The sequence below is a fragment of the Trachurus japonicus genome, chromosome 2 (assembly GCF_045865225.1).
Source record: "Trachurus japonicus isolate A0001 chromosome 2, Traja_1.0".
In the NCBI taxonomy this organism is placed as follows: Eukaryota; Metazoa; Chordata; class Actinopteri; order Carangiformes; family Carangidae; genus Trachurus; species Trachurus japonicus.
Window position 1 is genome coordinate 7,044,562 of NC_140908.1, and position 22,504 is coordinate 7,067,065.

The following is a 22,504-nucleotide window of genomic DNA, read 5'->3' on the forward strand; positions in this document are numbered from 1 at the left end:
GAGACCATGAAAAGTAATGTTCAATTTATCCTTTATAGAAGCAAAACCTGATTAGTTGGTGTGTGAGTCGGAGGTAAAGGGAGAAGGCTGTATGAATCCTAGGGTGGAACACTAAAGGGGAAAAATTACATTGCAGTAACCACACACCACACAAACAATACTGGTGAGCCACCCACTTGCAAAAAATGTCTCAGCTCTCCCAAAAAGCTAGTTTGCAGGAGCGTTGCACTGCAGGCAGACACACCCAGGATTTGTGGTAATTTGGGTCTCTTTGGAGATTTAAAAAAAAAGTACCTAACATGTGACCTATGGCCTTAAAAGCAATAGTGTTCTGTGGTCTTGTGTGTTTACATAATGTGTTTTTACACTAAAGTTTGGAGTAAGCAGGGCTCTTCCTGGAGCTGCAGCCCAGCCAAGCTAAGCACTTGGGACAAAAGGGCGTTGGCGCTCCTGAGATCATGTGTGCGAGTGGGAAAATGGCTGTGAGTTATAGTTTTATCAAACATGACATTTGTTTTCTTTGACATTCTTATGCTGTGAAACACTGCTGTCACCATAAAGCACTTGACTCCAACCACATGTGTAGACTTTATCATATTTAATTCCATAGTAGTATATTGATGACACGCAGTACAAAAGCAATTACCAGATATTCATTTACAACTTGGACCCAGTAAACCCCACCAAAATATCAACGACAAAAAAACACCATATCACTAAGTTTCTCTTGGTTGACGTCGGTCAGACAAACAGGATCCTGGTTTGGGGAGACATAACTAGGACCATTAGGGTTATTTGCTCCTTTTTTCTCTTTTCTTCTTTGTCTTGAATAAAAATTGTTATATTGAATTTATATATTACAACACTCAACAGAAAAAAAGTCATACAAAAAAAATTCACAATATGAATGTTGAGTAATGCATGGAGACCTATGGCACGTTTAATACCTCACACTGATTTTTTACATTTTCACAAAAGGTGCTTATAATCACAAGCTTTGATTCTAAATTGAGTGCAGCTGGATGCTAGAGACACTGAACTGTGGGAAGCAGCAGCATGCCAAACAATGCACATGATCTGACGATAGATGGCGCCATTACTCTACCAATGGTCCACGTGCTATACTTGCATTGAGACTCTTCTATTGTCCACTGAGCTTAACTTTCAAGGGCCAAGCAAATACAGGACGAGAAAAGATGGCAAATTAAATACAGTGTGTTTCCAGATTTAACAATGAAGTAGCTTCAAATGAGCAAATATTACACCATAACTTAAGAAAATGTGAAATATTTGCCAGCAAATACCCACCAAACTGAGACATGTGAGAGGATTTGGACAGGTTGGTTGTGGGTGTATTCAGGGAAAATATATATTTATTTCTTCCTGGTTTTGCACAATGAGAATTTTTTTTAGCACCTCAGTTGGACCACTGCTGTAACTTTTTTTTTTTTTCATAAATTTTTATGATTCATCAATCCTTTAAGACGGGTAATGAGTCTAAACCCGGTTGGGATATTCAGTCTAGTATGAGAGGTACAGTATAATAAAATTGAATCAGTCATGTCATTCACATAAATATACTGGAAAAACGATCCCCACACTAACCCCATGATAAAATCTTTGCGTGTGTGTGTAAAAAAACATGCCTCCTTTCTCCCACACTGCTACGCTGAAATTCGCGACAATGCCACAATGTCTTGAGTCTCCTTAGAAATGAACAACTGGGTGAAATGACCAAAACTGCACGATAAATATCCTGAAAAAACAAAAACCAAAAAAAAACAGACTTTGGCACATTGATCCTGCAGTGCAGCAGGCAGGAGCACATAGAAGCGGACCTCCAGCCAAGCGCTTTATAATTAGCTCTAAGCATCTTGCCATAAGTGAAGCATTTTACATTCAATATTAACGACAGAACAGCAGTCTGACAAACACCAACATTTAGACTGCCTGTTAAGGGCTGACTTACTTTTAGGTAGATTGGCAATTTATATATTTTACATGTCAATTTACATATATATATTGTATAAGTATGTTTGTCAACAGGTTGTATATATACAATCAAACAAAATCTGACAAATTTCTTTGATCTTTTTAGACAGATGTGGCTGAATTACATTAAGAGTACACACATAACAAGTCTACATTTAGCAGCAATTCATAATGCGTACATCTTAGTGTCTCATGGTCGAAATATAAAATTAAAAAAATGAAATAAAAAAATAACAACCTAAAGAAATGGTGATTTCCTATTGTTCACAATTGAGATATAAAGACTCAACTCTGAATAGAAAATGTGTTTTTTGAGGTATTTCTGGTGGGCATTGTTTTTTTAATGCTCCCAAATCATTAGTTATTATGGATAAAACATATGGGCTCGCAACAGAAGCAACTTTTGATACATCCATACAAAATAAGAAATACTAGTGGCTCTTGGATGTAGAAGTCTGTATAAGGCAGCAGCTGCACAGGTAAACAACAAGGGCACGGTGCTAAGACGCAGGAGAAGCATAGAAGGTTCATGGAAAGGATGAAATCCATGGATGAATGGACGAAAGGCAGGGCGAGAGAAAAAAAGAGGGTAAGGATGAGGGGTGATTGTCAATAGGAGGAGCTTGATTGGGCCACGGTTGGCTAGAGTTCAAACGTCTGACATCACACCAGCGTTTCAGGCAGTGTGTCAGCATTGTCCGAGGACAGCAGTTGCCAGATCTGCCACCGGTCTCTCTGCCAGTCCTGCCACTCGGGGCTCTGTGGCACCATTTGGGCCTCTGTTGTGGAGGCTGGGTTACTCTGTGTGGCACTGGGCCTCCCATGCTGCAGAGGGGGGCGCACGGCCCCCGCAAGCTGGGGCGAACTTTGAGAACTGGCCAGTCGGTGGTGGGCGTTGTAAGGGGGTGGAAAGCGGCTGTCATTAAGCGTAGCAGGGCCGCCGTCAGCAGTGTTCACCCCGCCTTGAGGTCTGGAGGTGGGGTTAATCCTGTGTCCACCTGCTCGCTGGAGGCTGTGTGTGCTGTTGTGGTGTGACGTCACGGAGGGGTTGATGTTCAGCTGCAGCCGCGGTCGTCCCGTCCCTAGGTGCGGGCTGGTGCACACTCTGCTGACCGGGGGGTGGGGTCTGCACTCGGTGACGCCCGGCGCTGTCTGAGTCCGTTGTTGCGTTGCCTGATGCCTGCCATCGCCGTGGAGCCCGTCGAGACCTTCCTGTGAGCTGCGGGAGCTTCCCTCTGACATGTTGCCATGGGAACCTTGAAACAGAACATCAACTTGATCAGCGGCATTAATTAGAGTTTAATGAATAACAAGAGACACGCACAACACGAGAAAGTGCTTTGCATAAGAATGCACAGGGAGATGCTCCAACACTTGAGGTCAGTCTCATACAACAACAAGAGGTCTTAGCTGTGGGTTTTCCAGCAGGAATGGTTTTCTGTCTCACAGTGAGGGAGGCGGCACAGGTGTAACTCAGCAGCTAATGTTAAGTGACTACTAATGAATAAAACCAGCAGGACTCTGGTCTGTAATGAGCAGAAATGCAAATCACAACAGAAACTGTGATTTCAAAGGCCTTGGTGTTTCATTTTCTTCCTGTCTGATGGTTAATAACCAGCACCATGTGTCAGGCACATACTGTAGTGCTCTGGCTCATTAACTGCAAGGACCCACGGGGCAATTGTTTACCTGTGTATGGTTGGTCCTTGAGTGCTGGTTTCAGAGTGCTGTGCCACGTCCCCCATATGTTAGCATGCTCCTCTGATATAGTGTCTGAAGGAAAAAGAGGTCAAATTCCTCTTTATATTCAGTCACACAGGAAACATAAGCACATGGAGAACATACGAAACGACCCAGAACTACTAAAGACATCACTGCTGAGGGGGCAGCAACTGTAAAATAAGTCACCTTTGGACCCCCAAGTGTCCGCTGCTCCATGCTCTCTACTCCAACCAGCCTGCCCCACCAGAGTGTACTGCTCTGGGACACGGAAGAGCTGCTCCCCTGGACTCCCTGGTTCTCCTCTTCGCTCACTCAGCACTGGGGAGTTGTTGTCATAAGGGGACACCTCGCCACTGGACACCTTGTTGGAGTCGCTGGAGGAGCGCCGCTCGCTCAGAGTGAAGGGCTCCTCCGATGGCAACAGGTCAGGACTCCTGGGGGCCAAAACAAGTGTGGATGAAGAGGAAAAAGGAAGATGCAAGCCCACATGCTCCACATGGATGCTTGTATCGTAACTCACTGCGAAGCTTTTCTCCTCAGAAGATAGTCCACTACATCTGGATCAGTCTCCAACAGACTCATCAGTACTTCATTCTGCAGATCAGCAGGCACCTACAACAACAACAACAATAACTTAATGGATCCCAGTCTGTGTTTCTTCATCATTCATCATGACTTTATACCAGGATCTCTCTTTCTCCTCTGAAATGCAATGAGAAGTTTCCTGCTTGTTCAAGGGTCAACATGTCAGGGCAACAGGAACAAATGACCGTGTCTGAATCTCTCTTAACCTTCCTGTCGTGTCCATCTGATCATCAGGTAATTAGCTGAATTTTATGCTTATCAAACATGTGGATTATAATGAAGAACGCTGTCCAAGCTGCTCTAGAATGAGTGCTTTGAAAGTAAAAGTTGCCAGATCTTTAACAACCTCAGACGTAAGCAGGTTATGAAACAACTTTCAGGTGTCATATAGAGAACCTGAGCCGCCTACAAATCTGTTTTTACTCACCGACACTGAGCAGCTCAGTCCCAATTCACTATACACGCTTAATAGCTCTTCATTGGCTTACAGCAGGAATGTAAGCCTGAGGGGAACCGAGGTGGCAGATTACAAAACATTACGGTTTAAGATTTTGGACCTGAAATGACCTGAAGTGCCTGTCTGCACTGTTTTTGAGAGTCTGTGGAACAGAGAGGAACAAAAAGCAAGTGATGAGGCAGTAATGTGTGACCTCTTCTGACACCACACTCAGGATTTCAAGCATGAATTTTCCGCTTTTATTTTGGAAAGAAAAGGTTCAAGTATCTGGATGAAAGGTTTTTGATGTAACTGTCAGCTAAATGACAAGATTGTACTCTCTTTACTTCCTATACTACCAAGATTTCAGGCAAGGTTTTCAAAAAGCCTCCTCATCCATCTGTTATCTTTCACTCACTTTGTTTTCTTTCTCCTTTCTTTCTTTTGTTTGTTTTTGTCTCTTCTTTCTCTCTCTTCACTAAAGCAGGCAGAACTCTGTTTTTATTAACCAAGACACAGCTATTGTGTGTTAAGCCAGGAGGGATTGTCTTACTTTAAGTCGACACAGGAATGTGAGAGAGCAAGTGAGCAAGTGAATGTGAGACAGCGAGTGTGTGTGTGTTTCCTTGAGGGGTAAAAGAATCAAACGAGGAAGTGAGGTGAGGTGAGGTGAGGTGAAAGTTAGAACCATGCAAGCTCAGTGACTGACCATGAAGAGGGTTTGGTAGCTGGCAATCAGCCTCTGCAGCACTGCGATGACAGCCGTGCTCTCCTCGGCCCTGGCCGAGCTCTGGACGCTGAACTCTTTGTCTGAGCTCTTCTGCTTGTGGAGCAGGTTCGGCCCAAATATGGTGGCCAGGTTTAAAGATGTCATCTTGTTGCCTGTGACCTGCAGTTGAAGAGACAAACATGCACACCATGTTAATGCTATAGATCAGTTGCTCAACTGAGTCCTCCACGGGTGAGGGAGCTTGAGAAATTAAAGAATGCAAATAGATTTGCAATGGCATGTAAGGATTACATCATCATGATGTGTGCTGTTGTAATTCATAACTCATTTTACTCTGGAAAAATAGTGAAATAAGATTGGTGAGAACAGAGCAATGCTGACCAGATGATGGTGCTAGATGTGTGTGCAGTGTGCATGTGCTGTGTTAACATGTTAAGATTAACAGAGGTTTCCACTAGGGTCTGTTTCCACTAGGGTTGGGTAGTGATGAGCATCCTGTGACATATTTAGCATCTAAAGTTAAAAGCCATTCAAAGCTCTTTTTGGTGATAAATGTATTTCTGCTCTTCTTTCCGACCTTCCTCCCTCCCCACTCCCAGTCCCTAAGGAGAGACAGCAGCCACAAGCGGCCAAAAGTATTGATGTGTAGTTCCAGGCTCAGTGTGAAACGCTCTGACTTCCTGTCACAATCTCAGATACAGAAACTGGAGCAGAAACACACACACATCAGTGTTTGAGCCCCCCTTCTCATGTATACACATAGAGATGAACAAATGTCCATCTGCACACACACACCCCTCTTTCACACGTACAGTATGCGCACACTCCCTTGCACATAGTGGTGAGGTTCATACCCACACACACACAGTTTTCCTCCAGAACACATGCACACATGTCCACAGTTTGGGAATTGATGAAGACTAAAGGGCCCGTGAGAGTGAGAGAGAGGAAAACCATGGACATGTCTTGATTACAGACCATGATGTCACTTCCTGTATCCCAATCACAACTCCCCTCCCTGCAGCTATGACAGGATCAAAATCCACAGTTTCTACTTCATGCCGTGCTGGTTTCACCATTCATTCAGACATTTTGATTTCTTCAGCAGACAACAGAGCACACATTTTTTCCACTCTGTTGCTGTCCCTCAGATTTACACTACATTGCTGAAAATATGTAGACACTGGTAGACAGTGTGTCGACACAATTTTTTACGGCCTCATGTGATTTGTTGAAGACATGGCTCCAAAATCCATGAGCATCGCTGTGCTGTTATAAGTACGTCCACACTTCTAGGAAGGCTTTTTATTCAAACTGGGAGCCTGGCTGCAGGTATTTGCTCCCATTCAGCCAGGAGAACATCAGTGAGGTCGAACACTCATTCTGGAGCAAAACGACCTGGCTCGCAGTCAACGCTCTAGTTCATCCAAAAGGTGTTGGATGCGGTTGAGATCAGGACTCAACCCAGAAAAGCTTTTTTTTCTTTTATGAAACTCACTTTTTGCATTCATTGTGCTGCAAAAAACATTCTTGACCAAAAGAATGTGGATGTTTTATCCATGTGGTGTATCTTGCACAGGGGAAGTCCTGACCCTCTTCATGGAGACCACAGTCTTGGGGAATCCTTTGTAACGTCCACCGTATTATATCTCAGTCTTGAACCACAGATTAATTGTGATTATATACTTTCAAATTTTGTTTGAGATTGAAATCATTCTGATCAGCACTTGAGAATATTCTGAAGTGAAATCCCCGTCATGCAAGCTTCTCCTGTTACTCGAGGACGGTAGAGAAACATTTACTTTGACTGGACTTTCCCAAATTGAGGTTGAGATGATTTTCCCCCTATGCATTTTACAACCAGTAGCAGTAGAAACAACAAGTGTCACCCCAACGCTACCAGAGTGCAGTGTGGAGTAAATGCAGCTGCTGACATCAAGATGGGTGTGATAATCAAAGCAAGGCTGTTTAGCAATCTTCCATCAACGCTGGTGCTGTTTCAGGCAAAGAGAAAAATATGTGCACATACTAACCACAGAGACTGATTCCTATCTCTTCTGTGGCAATTTCCTCCCAATGAGGTGGAAAGAAAAGGTTGCCCATGAGCACATGTTGCACACGACTGAAGGGCTGGATGTTTTGGACTTTCTCTGTTTTTATTTTCTGCTACTTAATGTCTGGATTTGATGAAGCGCTCACCTCCTGCCCTTCTTTGTCCTGCCGGTCGTGTGCATGATCAGTCACAGTAGACAGAAACTCCAGAAGGCGATGGAGCGTGTCACTGTTGCATGCTGGGAGCAGGTATACCAGCAGCTGGGCGACATTCTGCTGCTCATCTGGGTCCAACACTGCGACACAGAATAGGATGGACTGTGTGAGAAAGAAAGGGAGAAAAATGCAGGGAAAAAAGAAGAGGAGGAGCAAGGAGGGTGAAGCTCACATGTGGTGTTGATAAAGGCTGTGTAGAGCTCCTTGGTTAGGAGAGGGTCGGGCATGTCCCTCAGGAACTCCTTGAGCAGAGCCGCCACGTCATGAACACTGTGCTCCTCATCCAGCTGGACGTCGACGCCACGGTCGAACTCTTCACGCAGCTGAAGGAGGGACAAAAAGAAAAGAGAGGGCAGAGGAGAAAGAGAGGAAGAAGGGGGATTCAGAAACATCCTCTGCACATAACAATGGACATTATATTCTAGGTAGCGCACACACCCACACACGCTCGCTTCCTGTTGGTCCTCCAAGAGACCTGGTAGACTCTCAGTTCAAACTAGTTCTACCAGTAAGGATCCTAATCTCCTCTGACCTTTGGCTGCCTTCCAGAATAATAGAGAGTCTATTGTCGACCACGATGAGGGATACACATGGGTCATCTGGGTGCAGCGTATACCGCCGTTACTGAAGCTAATAAACTGTTATTAGTCACAATAAGCTGACAATGGTGTCAAATGCATAAATGTTGACACTGGATTGTATCAACACAGAGCAGCAGAGAATGCATTACATTTGTCTCATGTAATATACAGATGTGTGAATCCAAACTGTTTCAGTTAACAAGTTTATAATAAAGAAGAGGTGTTATAAACACATGCAGAGGTAGTCGGGTCCATCCAACAGTAAAAACATGGAAAAGAGAAGTTGACTTTCAATATGTTATTTACACATATACTCTTAATTACACAAGAGCAAAGACACATATGAATGGGAAACCACAACAAGAGCATGTGGGTGAAGGAGAACACACTGTTTTTATAACCAGAATAGCTTATCATGGATACTCCTTCCGCTGCAGCTGTTGGGTTGAACTTTAAAATGTAAAAAGTGAAGACATGTGGGGGAAAACAACACAGGAAGTTCTGACAAGACTTTCTCCAGCAGCATGTATAAACTGAACTCGTACACATAAACCACTTCTCTCTCCTGGTAATATTCATTAGCAATTATCAGAAAAGATAAAGCAATCTTATTTATGCTTTATGAGCTTTTAAAGAGGAGCCAGATTCTCAAGGAAACTGATTTAAGCTCCTTAATGCTTTCAATATATATTATGTATTGTATTATAAGAAAGTATGGACATAGCCTTGAAGGTAAAACCATTGTGCTTGTGCCTGCAGGTGAATGGATATCTAATAAACTGTAAGAGCTCCAAGTGGAAGTCAGTGTTATGAAAACATGCCAGAGAAAAGATTATGTAAAAGTGGACACTGCCCACACTGATTGACACCCAAAGCTTAACCCTGACCAGTGTGTTTATCTTCTTTTATTCCACTGGAGCCATAGTTACAGGTCAGGAGGTGTAGGAGTACTTAACATAACTTATTATGATATTGTGTATTGAGCAGGTAAGAATATATTTGCTTGACTAACACACAGTCAGCTGTGTTGGTTAGCTCTGTGTTCTGTATCAGGCTGGTGGTTTTAGACCTGTTTACATGGGAAAGATGCAACAGATGAAGCTTCAGGAGCATGAACGGCACATTTCAGTGCAATGTGTTGATTATCACACAATTTGTTCTTAGAGAGGAGGTTTTGTTTGTTGTTGGAAAATGTGTGAAGAGCAAAAACTGTCCTTTGGGTTTCTGTTAGGAGGCTGAACGGTGCTATGTGGCTTTTCTGTGGGTACAAGGGATACATAAAAACCTAACGCTCACTGAATGGGGCTCAGTGAATAGAAGACTCACCTGTCGGACTCTTTTCTTGGAGCTGCCCACTCTAAAGATCCCCACAGTCTGCAAACCTGGGTGAAAAGGAAAAGGAAAAAAAATAAGTGTCTAGCACCTGTTGTTGTTGTAGTGACAGATAGAGGCCTGGGTATTCATACTGTCTGTATAATGGCTTCAGCAGCACCTACTCACCGTATTTTTCAATGTGCTGACAGCAGCTGTCGACCACCCGGGGCACCTGACGGTAGATGGGATTGAGGCTCAGCCTTTTGTCCCGGTGCTTCTCCTTCTTACTGGGAGTTTCTGAAGGCAGGGAGAGCTGCAGGGCCTCCAGCAGACGTGACTGGTTGTCATCCAGGTCAGTGATGGAGTCCACCGACATGCCACCCTGAAGGAAGATTTGTGCTTTTAAATCAAACACAAAAAAACAGATTCTTGTGGTTCAGACTGTAATCAGTTTTATGATCTCCTCTCACCCTCCTGCGGGTTCGTGGTGCAGCTTCAGGGGTGTTGGGCGATGTGGACTCGTTGGCTGTCTCTGATGTCGAGCTCAGTGAGGAGTTACTGCTGGATAACTCCTTATTGGACGGTCGCTTGGTGGCAAACTGCAGGACGCATGATCCAGGAGTTACATTTGTTTTTCTCATATGGAACAAATGGGATAATTTGCCAAAGACAGGGAAGAGGAAAAGGATAAACTTGAAGCTTGAAGCTGAATCTACAGACCTGTAAAATGGATGAGACGAGGTCAGAGGAGTCCTTGTGCTCCTCACGCTGCGGGGGGTCCTGACGATAGCTGTCCTGACGCTGCCTGTGTGCCCTGTCATTAGCTATGACCTGGGAGAGCGGTATACTGAAGGCCTGGGGCATGCATTCTGCAGGGACAGAAAGACAGAGGAGGCAGGAGAAAGAGAGAAAGAGATGAGAGAATAGAGAGAAAGAGGAGATGAAACAGTTGAATGGCATTATTCCTGAACAAAAGCACACAGGTGGCTGCAGGAAGAAGAGAAATAAAAACAAATAAAGCTGTTAGAAACTTCCAAATATAGCTGTAAACAAGAGCTTCAAAGACATTTCGTAAAGTCTTTATTACTTCTGTTGGAGCTTTACTTTTACATGCGATTAAAGCATCAACACATGTTTACGAAGTCAGTTAAAACTCTTATAGCGCTCCTACAGTACTCCAGCTGTTTTCCAAAATAAGACATCACAGGGAGAAAGCTGGAAAAAGAAATCGGTCCACAATAAACAGACCACTTTTAACCCAAATGACACAACTTTGATTACCCACAAACAGTGCCGTGCTGTCTCTGTGGGTCATTTTTAGAAGCTGCTCAGCACTGACACATGTTAATTACAGCTAGAATAGCATGATATCCAGCTTAGGCCTTTGTTCCATTTTCCCTAATTTTAAAGTATGACGAGAGGCAGAGCGGAGTTTGTTTTGGCGTAAAGTTGTAAGAGACGTAGCGTTTATACAATGATAAAGTGAAGCTTAACCATAGCAATTAACTTGGGACTTGTGTCTGTTGCCAATTTGTGTTGAACTGCTGAAATGCAAGCACTTGAAGATATGCACAGGGCTCACTGCAGAGAGAAATGATGTCATGCAAGGGCCATCACAGGCTATATATTCCATTATACTGAATCCCAAAGCCTGAGCCAACAGCTGGGAAAAACCAGTCCAGCTGTTCAGTGTGTGTGTGTAGAGAGAGAGGGAGTAGAAAAGAAGCAAAGGAAAACAGAGGGAGAAAGCAAAATGCATTCCACAACCACAAGTGGAAGGCTGTGGTTCATGAACAACATGACCACTAACGCAGTGACACAACGAATTTGCTCTGCAGCCTCACAGACTTAACAGAGCTTATGTAACCGGCACAGACACACACATGCACACAAACACAATCTGGATCGCATAACGTGCAGGTCTCTGCCAACGTAATGCACAGCACTTCACAGCGTGTCTGCAGCCAGACCTCATTCATCAAGACATGTCAGATTTTCATAAATCTACATTTTCCAGGCCCGCAGCATCTCAGGAACAACTAGGTCTGGGTTTTCAGCACTCTTCTTTCCTCGCTATTACTTATTCATGTCGGTGTAGTGTGTTTGTATTAGCTGGGTGTGTTTCTCAGAACCTCAGGAAAGTCATAAATAACATGAAACTTTGGCTTTAATGTGCACAGATGGGTGCAGTTTACCAGTTTAACACACTGACAATGCCAAAAGAGTTTTTAAAAGACTAATTAGTGAAGATTGGGTCTGTTGTGAAGCTATCTGAGGTAAAAATGCATCCTTAAAACAGCTATTCAACCTTATTTTCAAATCTGGTTTGACCGAGGTCTGGTCCTAGCACATGCAGGACACATTACTGTGGCTGCATGAGAGGAGACAGTATTTTCCTTTTCTCCCTCTCTCTTTAGAGTGAAATGCAGGGCTGGTGTTCAGGGTACTGTGGGGAAAATTAAACTTGGAATCCATCTGGAGGGTTAGACCACAGGTACATGTGAGATAGTTGGGCTCTGGAGGGGTGCAGCCAGGTGTGTGGTGTACCTCCGCTCACTTTGTGTTCATATGTAAACTTAGATAACATACAGTATATAACTCATTGTATTCATGTCTTCAGATTGAAGTCTCAACTGGAGGTCATTGGCAACCTGCCAAAGTATTGTCATTGCTGTCGCCAAGAATGCTAGGTTGATTGGCCAAAGCATGCACCATATTTTCAGACCACACAGCTGTGGCATGGCATCACCACTCTAACATAAAACCCAATGGCCTGGCAGCTGTTTCCTCCACTTGTTTGAGCAATGAATTACAGACTCACATAACTCTGGTTTGAATGGTATGAATAAACAATACTGCTAAAGTCCTGTCATCTATGATGTGCTGATAATTTGGATGTTTTTTCAACATGGCACAGACAGGATGATGTGATGTTGCGCTGTGTTTCTGTGGATTAATTTTCATGCTGCTGATTAAGATGGCAGCACATTGATTGCTGTGGTTTTACTGTATGGATAATGAGTTGAACCTTGAACCTCAGGTTATTTTAGATTAGCTCAATTATTAAGGTCTACAGGATCAAGTGGCAGCTCTCCAAAGACTAATCCTACAAAATCATCTCATATAACAGTTTCTATGATATTTTATGTATTCTATTAGTTATTGTAGTTGTTGGTCAGAGGATTCAGGTTAAGCTGTGTAAAAATGGTTTAAGCAGCCTATTAGAAACATGTGTATGTGCGTTTGTTTGTGTGTATAAATGAAACTTTGGATCTGTTCCCACACTCTCAGAAATCTCACAACAGGAGCCTATTTTATTTTATCTTGTGCCCTTTTCTCCATCTGCACTTCTTTGATGAAAATCCTTTTCACTTTCTGCCAAATATGCTTTCCTTAGTGCAGCAGAGTGGCTGCTTCTCAGCGCCCAGTCCCCTTACAAGGAGTCCCTCCACTTAAGCTAAATATAAACTGTCGAAGCCCAGTAAACAAAAACTGTGTTTTTATAACCCTGCTGTTCACCTGCCTGCAGGGTGGAGGCCACAGACTGCTCCTCTGTCTCGCTGGCAGGACCAGTTAGAGTCGGGACAAAGAGAGAGTGAAACAGAGGAGACGGAGTGTGAACATGTCAAAGATAGTGGCGTACCTTTGTCTTTACTTTTCTCTTTTGCAAGAGAGTCCAACTTCCTCCTCAGTGACTTTTTCCTCTTCTGTCCATCTGAAAGAAAACAAGAAAATAAATCATCTGCACAGTCCCCATAACAGCTGTATCTTATCTCGCTTATTATATCTAATAAGCTTATGTCAGGAATGCAGACATAAATTAGCCACGGGTGGAAAGTTGTCTATGGACCTAAATCCATTAAACTGAAACATCAGACAGGTTTGTCCAGGGTAGTCAACAGAAAAAAAACGATCTAAACATATTTTTACAGTGAAATCCTCACTTTGGATGCTGGGAAATGCCATGCTATGCCATAAACAGGCATCCATAGACTTTTTTAGCAAGGTTTCCCTTGAAATATATATAGCCTATAATGCAGCAAGTATGAAAGTAATTGTATACCACAATGCTGAGACTGATCTTTGTTCTGAGGGTTATTAGTGCACTTTGCATACTTCAAACAGACATATCTGATGTGCTACGTTTGCCAAAACCTCAAGAGCAAACTGCCACTGCAAACAAAGATATGAGCTGCTCTGAAAAATATGTTTATATGTGCCTTAGTGAGAGCTTTACATCCAGGTTTTGGACCGGAGCTTTCTGGAAGGGGGAAGCCACTTTGTCAGCTGTCAACATGATGAATGAGTCCCGAATTTGCTGATTAATGATCAGGAAACTCTGGAAATTGTGGCACACGCAACTTTAAAGCCTTGGAATCCTCGTCTCAGGCCAGGATGTCAGTTCATGGAAGCATCAGCAACTTTTAATGCTATCGTTCAGTCACTCTGCTGTTTGCTTTCTGGGATCCACAACTCTTTGACACATCAGATCAGTTTGGACTTGCCCAGAGAGTCTTTGTCTTAGCAACCTCAGTTTGAACCCCAGATGTTCCCTTCATCTGTATCGAATGAGTGATTTGTGAAGCTCAGGAACCACAACACGCTCGATGGCGTCAGCCTCTTACGTGAGGAAATAGGTTCAGTTTCCCCGAGTGTCTGACCATGTTTGATAAATCTGAACAAGTTGCTGTTCTTTGATAATCCATTTACTGCCACTGTGGTGATACATGAGAAACATGCATGAGCTGAGCTTTGAGCCTGTGAGCTGCAGCTTGAAGAGAGGACTAGAAGTGAAATCATGGTGTGGATGAGAGAGAAATAGGTGAGGAAACAGTGAGGAGGGGGTGTGAGATAGAAGGAGAGAGAAAGCAGATGTTGTGATGGAGAGTGAGGGCAGGGAGGGAGGGAGAGAGGGTGGGAGAGAGAGAGAGAGAGAGAGAGGGAGAAGCAGAGATAGGAAATGGTTTGGATTTTTGACAGATGACTTCCAAAGCTGTACGGAAATCCCCAGAACCTCCAAACCTCCCCAGTTCAACTTCCAAGTTCCAACCAGTTGTGAAACCACCTGATGAACTTTTACTGCTTTTCTGTCTCATCGTACCCTCGTCCCCTCGCGTCCCGTCCCATCCAATTCCTCACGGTCTCTCTTTCTTTAATCTACTTCCCATTCTTGAAGAAAACACTAGAAACTTGAACCCTGGTACTTGGATAAATATGAAGAACCGTGAGGATAAAAAGCCCACATTAGCAGTGCTGAAATAGCACTCGCACACACACTCTTGCACACACGTTGAAATATTTCCCTCGTTAGCACATGGCGGCCGTCAGGGGTTCTGGAATTCATAAGCAACACAGACAAGTACGTATTAAATCATGGTGGGGAGAGGTTTAACCTTCAGCTGGAATGCAAGGCCCTGGATAATCCACTGGCTGCTCTACACTGCTGCTATGGCAGCCACTGCACTGCTATACACTGCACTCACATGTGTGTATTTGTGTGAGCATGCACTTATGCAGAAAGTTATCGAGATTTCTTACAACTTGGGTCAGTTGTTGCTGATCGCTGAGGTCTGAAAATGCAGCAGTAGCACGAGGTGGTTTTCAATCCAAAAAAACAACAACAACAACAAAAAACAGTCCGTGTGGCAGGAGGGATCTGGATTTATTTCACTGGCCTCTAAATATTCTAAATAAATAAACACAGGGAAACAGACTTCTTAGCTAAATAGATGAAGCCTGTGAGAAGAGGCTGCAAAAGGCAGATCATCTCTGAGATTAGCACTTTGTTCAGTAGCAAAACCTGTCGCTCATATTTCTTATTGTCTTTTTTTCCAGATATTAGCTTTCATCCTGTATAATGTTTAAATACAGTCTGACATATTCCAGTATCACAATCTGTGTGCTGTAGTGGACTTAACTATGGTCTGCCCACTTCTTTGCCTTAAACTGAGTGGGTTTGTGTGTACATATATATAGATATATATCCTGTTGCTAAACTGTGATGCACGTAGGCCTTTTTTAGTATGGGCGGGCCCAGTGGGAAACAAACCACCAACTCTGGCAGTTCTGGAGCACACTGCTCATTTCTGCTAAATCTGGCTTAATTTGTCTATTTTTCTCCAAACACTAATTCACTTTATAGTTTGGTTTACAAGGCCAAAACACAGTTGCACACAGATACAGCCTGCTTTTGTGACATTTAGGACTTTTTAAGTGAGTGTTCAGTGTGGTGACTGCATTGAGCCTCAGCAGCAGGGGAAAGGGAGTCGCGTGTCGTGGTGAGGGGGAGGGCGGTCAAACAGGAAGCCCCCGATCCTGATGTGAAGCGCGGTTTACATCTAAATTCATGTGTTGTCACAACTTTCCCAAACATAGGCCATACATGACTTCCTTTAAATCCACTTAAAGGATGACAGGAGGATGTGGTCAGAGGCTCGAGTGTTGGCTTTTTCTTTATGGGACACTTGAACGTATCTGCACAAGCTTCCGCAAAAAACATGGGTTAAGAATGAGAAGTGTTTGTGATAGAGAGCAGCGCTTGAGTCAGAAACAGAGGCCACCGTTAACAGTCTTATAAAACATAAATGTCAGGTTTTTGACGAGCTGATGCTATCTGAGTTATGTTGAAGCAGTAAATTCCATCCATCAGGAGAATGTGCATAAAAATTCCACAACACTGTTAAAGTCAGGTCTGCAGACACACACACTGAGGCTCCCACCTTTTGGCATGGTGATCTGACATCCCAGGTCATAGTCCTGATGTAAACGGGTGTAGGCCACTTCCTGCAGCCTGGCCCTCTCCAGCTCCGACAGGCTCTGGATGGCAACCGGGGTCAGACGCACGCTCCGCCCCGACAGGCTGCTCCAGGTGAAATCACCCTGGGGAAGAGCAGACAGATGGTGTTATGACTTCTCATGTCATGTACATTACTGTTTCACTGCTGTTTGTCTTAGAAATGGTAAAGTGGCTTCAGCAATACATAGAATCTGAAAGTTGAAGGTTAGAAAAGCAAAAAATAGATATTCTCTTTCCCGACCCGACTGAAAACTATTGAAAAAGTCATGATGTGAAAGATACAATTGGCAGTAGATTATGTTCAGTAAAATCTAAACATAAAAAATAACATTAAGCAAACTCTGATGTTACTTTTACAACAGGAGGATAAAAGAGAAACTAAATGTATAACATTGATGTAGCCTGGACGGCAAGATAAACAGTAAGACCTGGGGAAGAAGAATCTCTCTAAGGAGCAAGTGAGGACATCTTCCAGCAGTGAAGTGCCCTTCCACTGATGGATTTGCAATATGCTCTTCACTCACATAAACTAACATTACGAATGCAAAGCATATGTGGAAGAAGAGATGTGGTTTGTGGAAGACCAAAGCATATAGAAAACAGTCTGAGTCATCACACAACGTCTTCTTCCTGCATCAGACAGGGTTCATTTTGCAGCTTTGGCTTAATCCGTGATCAAGGTGGAATTAAACTGAAATGAATGGTAATGAATTTGCTGGAAAGCTGGAGACCGCTTTGGCTTTGATGAACATTTGAGGCATCTGAATCTCTGGTCATGCATTCCTCTGTGTCTACTAAGGGAAGAGGTCAGGGAGAGGTAGAGGTTAAGGAAGAAGGGAAAAGGAAAGAGAGGAGACATACCTCCAATTTATCTAATGCTTTATCCAGACAGAGGGGTTATAAGTGGACTCTAATGTGTCTGTTGCTACTCCTGCAAAACATTTACATCACCTTTTTTATCTTATAAACAGAAAGGTTCTTCACATCTTCTAGAAAAATGTGTTTCTCTGAACCTTAATGTCAAAAATATGACTTTGCTTTTTCATACCTCTGACCTCTCCCAACAATATTTTGAGGTCTTGCCTCCCGCTGTCACCTCTTGTTATTTGACCCCACTCAGTGCAGTGAAGCAACAGAGCCATCATTCAGCCAGGGGAGCAAAACAAGATGTGAACATAGGCAGCCTGGAGAGCCACCTGAGTGTGTGTGTGTGTGTGTGTGTGGATCTGTATGTGTGCAAATGAGCCTGTCATGAGTACACCAGAAACCAAGTTGCATGTTGGCCCTTTTTAATAGAGCGTTTTATCCAGCACAGTTGTGTGTGTTTTTGTGTGTGTATGTCATTCCTTATCGCTGGAGGAAGAAGCCCTTTTCCCTCCCGCTTGACCTCACACACAGCTTGAGGGGCAGTCACACACACACTTACACACACGCACACACACAGTGTAAAAGAGAAGACAAACAGTTGGAAAAGTTAAAATAAGAGGCCTCTCTCCGTGCGCTCGAGCTGGTTCTGCCCAGCAGGATTTCTGAAGGGGATGGATGAGCTTCAGTTCTGAAGTGTCAGCCTGTGAAGCCTGTGGAATGCTGACAGGAGAGGGAAGGGGGCAGACTAAATCCTGGTATCAAGCTGGAAACAGTGAGTTGAAAGCCTGTGTGACCGGCAGGGGCAACTATTTAAATTTACAGGCCGTGACTCTTATACAGATTTTTAACTTGTGTTATATGATTAGTTGGTGATACAAGAAGACACCATCTGCAACAACCGTCCATCATTTTAATCTTATTTATGTGATATGCAGTCATGTTATGTTTTCAGAGCATCACATTTAGTCTTATTACCTCTGACTAAGAATGCAGTTGCATTTTCTGCAAACCAAACATGTGACGTCTGTCGTTAAAGACGGGGGGATTCAACGGACTTGCAGAACGTGTGGAAAGTTAGAAATGTAAGCTGTGAACAAGCCTTTTTTCCACATTAACGCTGCACTTAATGAGGCAAAGAACACTGATTTAGGATGCAGTTTGGCCTCCGAGCCGTTACGAGCTGTCGGCCAAGTTTACCTAGTCAGACGTCCAAGCCTTTAGTAGACGCAAACACTAAAGCTGATCGCTACATTGAAGTCATGAAGAGTTCATGATTAATGATATTATTTTTTATTTTGTTTCGCTCCCTCAGTGAGAAATCAGCAGACATCCACTCATCAATTCTCAATCTTATTTTTCACCCCTGACGTAACTGCCTGTCACTATGACATAGTGCTGTTAATAAGCTACAAAGCACACACGCATGATTAGATCATGAATGACCCCTTAATGAGATAGACAACACCACAGAGGCTTATTTGATTACATGTTAGTAGACCACCAATAGATGCATTTATCCACTCCCTGCTCATATATGCTTAATGTGAAGCCTTTTGAACGCACAAGCTATGTTATGATATTCTCTGACTCAGTATGACGTGAATGCCTACTGAGATGCAACACTGTTTAAATAGCCTGAGAGCTACTGTCACAATCCTCTAACTGCTATTGTTTGTCTCCAAAATATAGTTGGTTGCTAAGCCTTCACACAGCTGCTATCATCTGTTTTCTTCCTGTATTTATTAGAGCTATTGAACGCCCCGCCACACACACACACACACACACACACACACACATACTGTACAGTACACAAACACACACAGAGTTGATGTTTGCTGGAATGGCTGCACAGATCGAATCAATAATCCCAAGTTTAACTAAATGGCATTTTCTGCCAGTTTGCTCCACTGTAAACCGATTTAGCATGAGAAGGAATGAATGAGTGTAAATCATGAATATGCTCTGCAGGAGAGAAGGATGGGACAGTGCCAGATACATGGGCCAAAAGAATATAAAGTTACTCATGTGAGTAGTTCATCAAAGCCAAGTGACTGCTTGATGAGACATGTATGTTATATAAAAGGTTATGTAAAGCTGTGTAGTGGGATTCAGGACTTATGTTGTCATTGTTATGGTTGCTTTGTGTTCCTATATGCGGCAGATGTTCCTCTGGAAAGAGTAATGACTGTGCTGACTGGACTGGCACCATGCAGTTAGATGACTAATGCTCACTCGGCATCCAGCGCACCGCAGCATGTGCTTTCTGCTCTGTCTCAGACAAAAGGGACAAATGGCAATATAGCCACACACACACAGGCAAAAAAATAAATATGTCAGTTTCCGTGGCAACGCATACACAGAAAAACCAAAGGGCCAGGAAGTTAGATAAATATTACTATGGTAACGCACCTGGAAGACGCACACAGAGGCAGCAGGACACTTGTTGCTGTGATGCTTGGAATAAATCTCTCCCAATTCAAGGTGAATAACATGAGGCTTTTACGTCAAGCTGACCTGGTGACGACCACATGTTGAACATGTGACACACAAACTGCATCCTAATAGTATCTATTAATACACCGTAGGTACAAAAGAGAGCTGAGAGCCATTGACCCTGCTCATCGACTGCACCACGCATATAAATGTAGCCAATAATAACTCAGCTCAATATTCCTTTTACCATGAGACTTGAGTCTAAGTGATCATTATTGGTCTGCAGTGCCATGGCAACGCATTGACAAAACTTGCTGCTCCCCATCTGGTCACACACATGTGACTGAAAGAGGAAACATGTTCATACACATGCTGCTTTCAAGTGCTGTAGGAAATATACTTAGTACATGGAGACAATGAAGCAAATCCTCTTTGCAGAGAAAAAAATCTGCTAGAAAGCTTTAAATCCGCTGGTTTGTGCAATGAACTGCGTGAAAATTTTGCAGGACTCCAGTGAGTTTTGAACCTATAATAAAGCCCATAAATCATAGAATTAAGTATTGCATGGAGAGCTATGGTTTTTTTATTGTGATATCATGTAATAGCTTCTTAAATAAAGCTATCAAACGCTGGAATATTATAACTGAGGGATTTTTTCTGCCCCAACAGTCATTTAGATACCCACTCCCACTCATAACTGAACATTTCTAAACATTTTGACAGCAGCTAATGACAGAGTGATTCATTGTTTCCAAACCATGAATCCTAATGTGTTTTGTGAGCCTCCAGTTTTTACTCGAGCACCAGCAGTTTATCATTTATCATCCAAAAGACAAAATTTTAAATTCTCGCATACTCAATTTACGATCAAATAGTTTCACAATCTTGTTTACAAAAAAAATAAAAACATGGTTGCATAACAAATGATACATTATTCAGTTTTTCTTTATAAGATGTGCACGTCTCTGTAATCACTGCAACATGTTACATCCACTGCATCAATACAGTGACAACAAGTTATGTAATAACAATTATAGATGTGCCAGTGGGTGAAAAGCCACTCAGAGAGACACATGCTACATGCAAACATCGCTACAACACAACATCTGCACAATACTTACAGTCACTAAAGGAGCAGTCCAACATTTTCCACATTGTACTTTAGTTTGTTGTTTTTTTCTTTTCTGTTGAAGCTGGCGTTTAAATGACCCTTGAGCAGAGTTTATGTACCACAACACTGACCCAGAGGAATTTTTTTTTCTTGTCTTTTACAGGTTGGCTTCATGCATGCATGTAATAGATTGCTTTCGCTGACCTGGAACCTCCTCATGGTTCACATCTGCTTGTAATTACTGACCACCCTCACTTGTCAGCCAGTGCTGTTGGTGTGCATTTATATGTGTGTGCACGCGTGTGTCTGCATGTTTGTACATGTACCTGTCACACACACAACAATTAATAGGCTTCTCCAGCTGTTTTGGGCCGTCCCTGATGCTGCCTTGAGGGGCACAAGCATCAGATTATAGATCCCTGTTATCTACTGCAGGTTATATAACCCAATGTGAAAGTAATTCAGTGATACCAGGCTTATCTTTGGTTGTAAAATGTGAGGTTATCAGCCTCCAGTACGGCATGTCGTTCAGATGGAGAATTATGTGAGGCAAACAACCTGTTACAGCTGTAAATGTGATTACCATACCATCCATTCCAACACAAAAAAACAGCAGCAGGAATTTACACATACCTGCTGCTGCTATAACAGAAATCATTTACAGCACATTAATCAGAACTGAAATCAATTGAAAGCTAAACAATATTTTTGCAATCATTAACTTAAAGTAAAAATGTCAAAGGTTTATTGTTCCTGGCTTCTTGAATGTGGCGATGTACTACTGTTGATCTGCTTTTCATCATCAATGTTTGAAATGAAATGATATCTGAGGGAATGGAATAGGTTTGGATTGGTGATCGTCATTTTCCACTGTTTTCTGATTCTAAATCACATCATGAATGACTGGAGCCTATCAGAACAGGCAAATTGTTAGATTTAAGTGCTTAAGTGTTGACTTTAACTGTTATTGTGGAGGAGCTGTTGATACTATGACGTTTCATTTGTCCCTGCTATTGTTAACGATTCATGGTACAAACTTAATGAAAGCTAAATTTGCATTATGGTTGCGGAACTCACCACTGATCTGGCCATAAGTAGGAATGAGTCATAAAATCAACCTCCATTAAATCAGAGGAGAATAAAACTCACTGTCACTCACAAATTTAGCAAAGTTACACAACTCTAAGCCAGTTTGTCCTTTCCAGTGTGTCAGCATGCATCAACGTGTTCCTTAGAGGATCACATTCTGACGTCAGAAGTGATATTTCGGTATGTTATAGTGGTGATTGATTTGTTTGATTGTTTTTGTTTGTTTTTTCAAATATAAAACTTGGCTCCAGTGCAGTTACATCTCCTGTTTGTATTTCAGGAATCATAATTCACTGTTAGTTCACAACAGCAGTTATTAAACTACCAGATTGTTACTTTATTGACATGCTAACAGTGCAGATCAATGGAGCTGGCTGGCTGTGGAAGGCTACCCCTCAAAAAGAGGAAAGGAAGCCACGAGGCTGGGGATGCCAGCATTACTATGTGGGTATCAGCTTTCCCTCCAGATTGTTTTTTTTTCTGCCTTTGCATTTAATGAGTGCTCCCTGGCTCAGTCACAAGAATGAGCAACTTGGAGTGTGTGCTCGAGCCCCCCCCCCCCCCAAAAAAAAAAAAAAAA

General features: G+C 42.8%; 1 protein-coding gene across 4 annotated transcripts in view; it reads right to left on the reverse strand.

Annotated features, from left to right (window-relative positions):
• Positions 1-583: 583 nt before the first annotated feature.
• LOC146990690 (rho GTPase-activating protein 6-like) overlaps positions 584-22,504 on the reverse strand; it is a 64,101-nt gene continuing 42,180 nt past the window's right edge. For 2 of the 4 annotated variants that reach the window (XM_085797272.1, XM_085797289.1), the window contains exons 2-14: positions 16,348-16,507; positions 13,272-13,343; positions 10,349-10,497; positions 10,099-10,227; positions 9,815-10,010; positions 9,641-9,696; positions 7,906-8,056; positions 7,665-7,813; positions 5,445-5,624; positions 4,235-4,326; positions 3,901-4,148; positions 3,682-3,765; positions 584-3,248 (exon numbers count right to left, since the gene is read on the reverse strand). In XM_085797272.1, the coding sequence (XP_085653398.1) occupies positions 2,656-3,248; positions 3,682-3,765; positions 3,901-4,148; positions 4,235-4,326; positions 5,445-5,624; positions 7,665-7,813; positions 7,906-8,056; positions 9,641-9,696; positions 9,815-10,010; positions 10,099-10,227; positions 10,349-10,497; positions 13,272-13,343; positions 16,348-16,507 (2,259 nt within the window). In that variant the 3' untranslated portion in view covers positions 584-2,655. The remainder of the gene's footprint in view (positions 3,249-3,681; positions 3,766-3,900; positions 4,149-4,234; positions 4,327-5,444; positions 5,625-7,664; positions 7,814-7,905; positions 8,057-9,640; positions 9,697-9,814; positions 10,011-10,098; positions 10,228-10,348; positions 10,498-13,271; positions 13,344-16,347; positions 16,508-22,504) is intronic. The other 2 variants (XM_085797280.1, XM_085797299.1) reach the window with 1 other exon arrangement.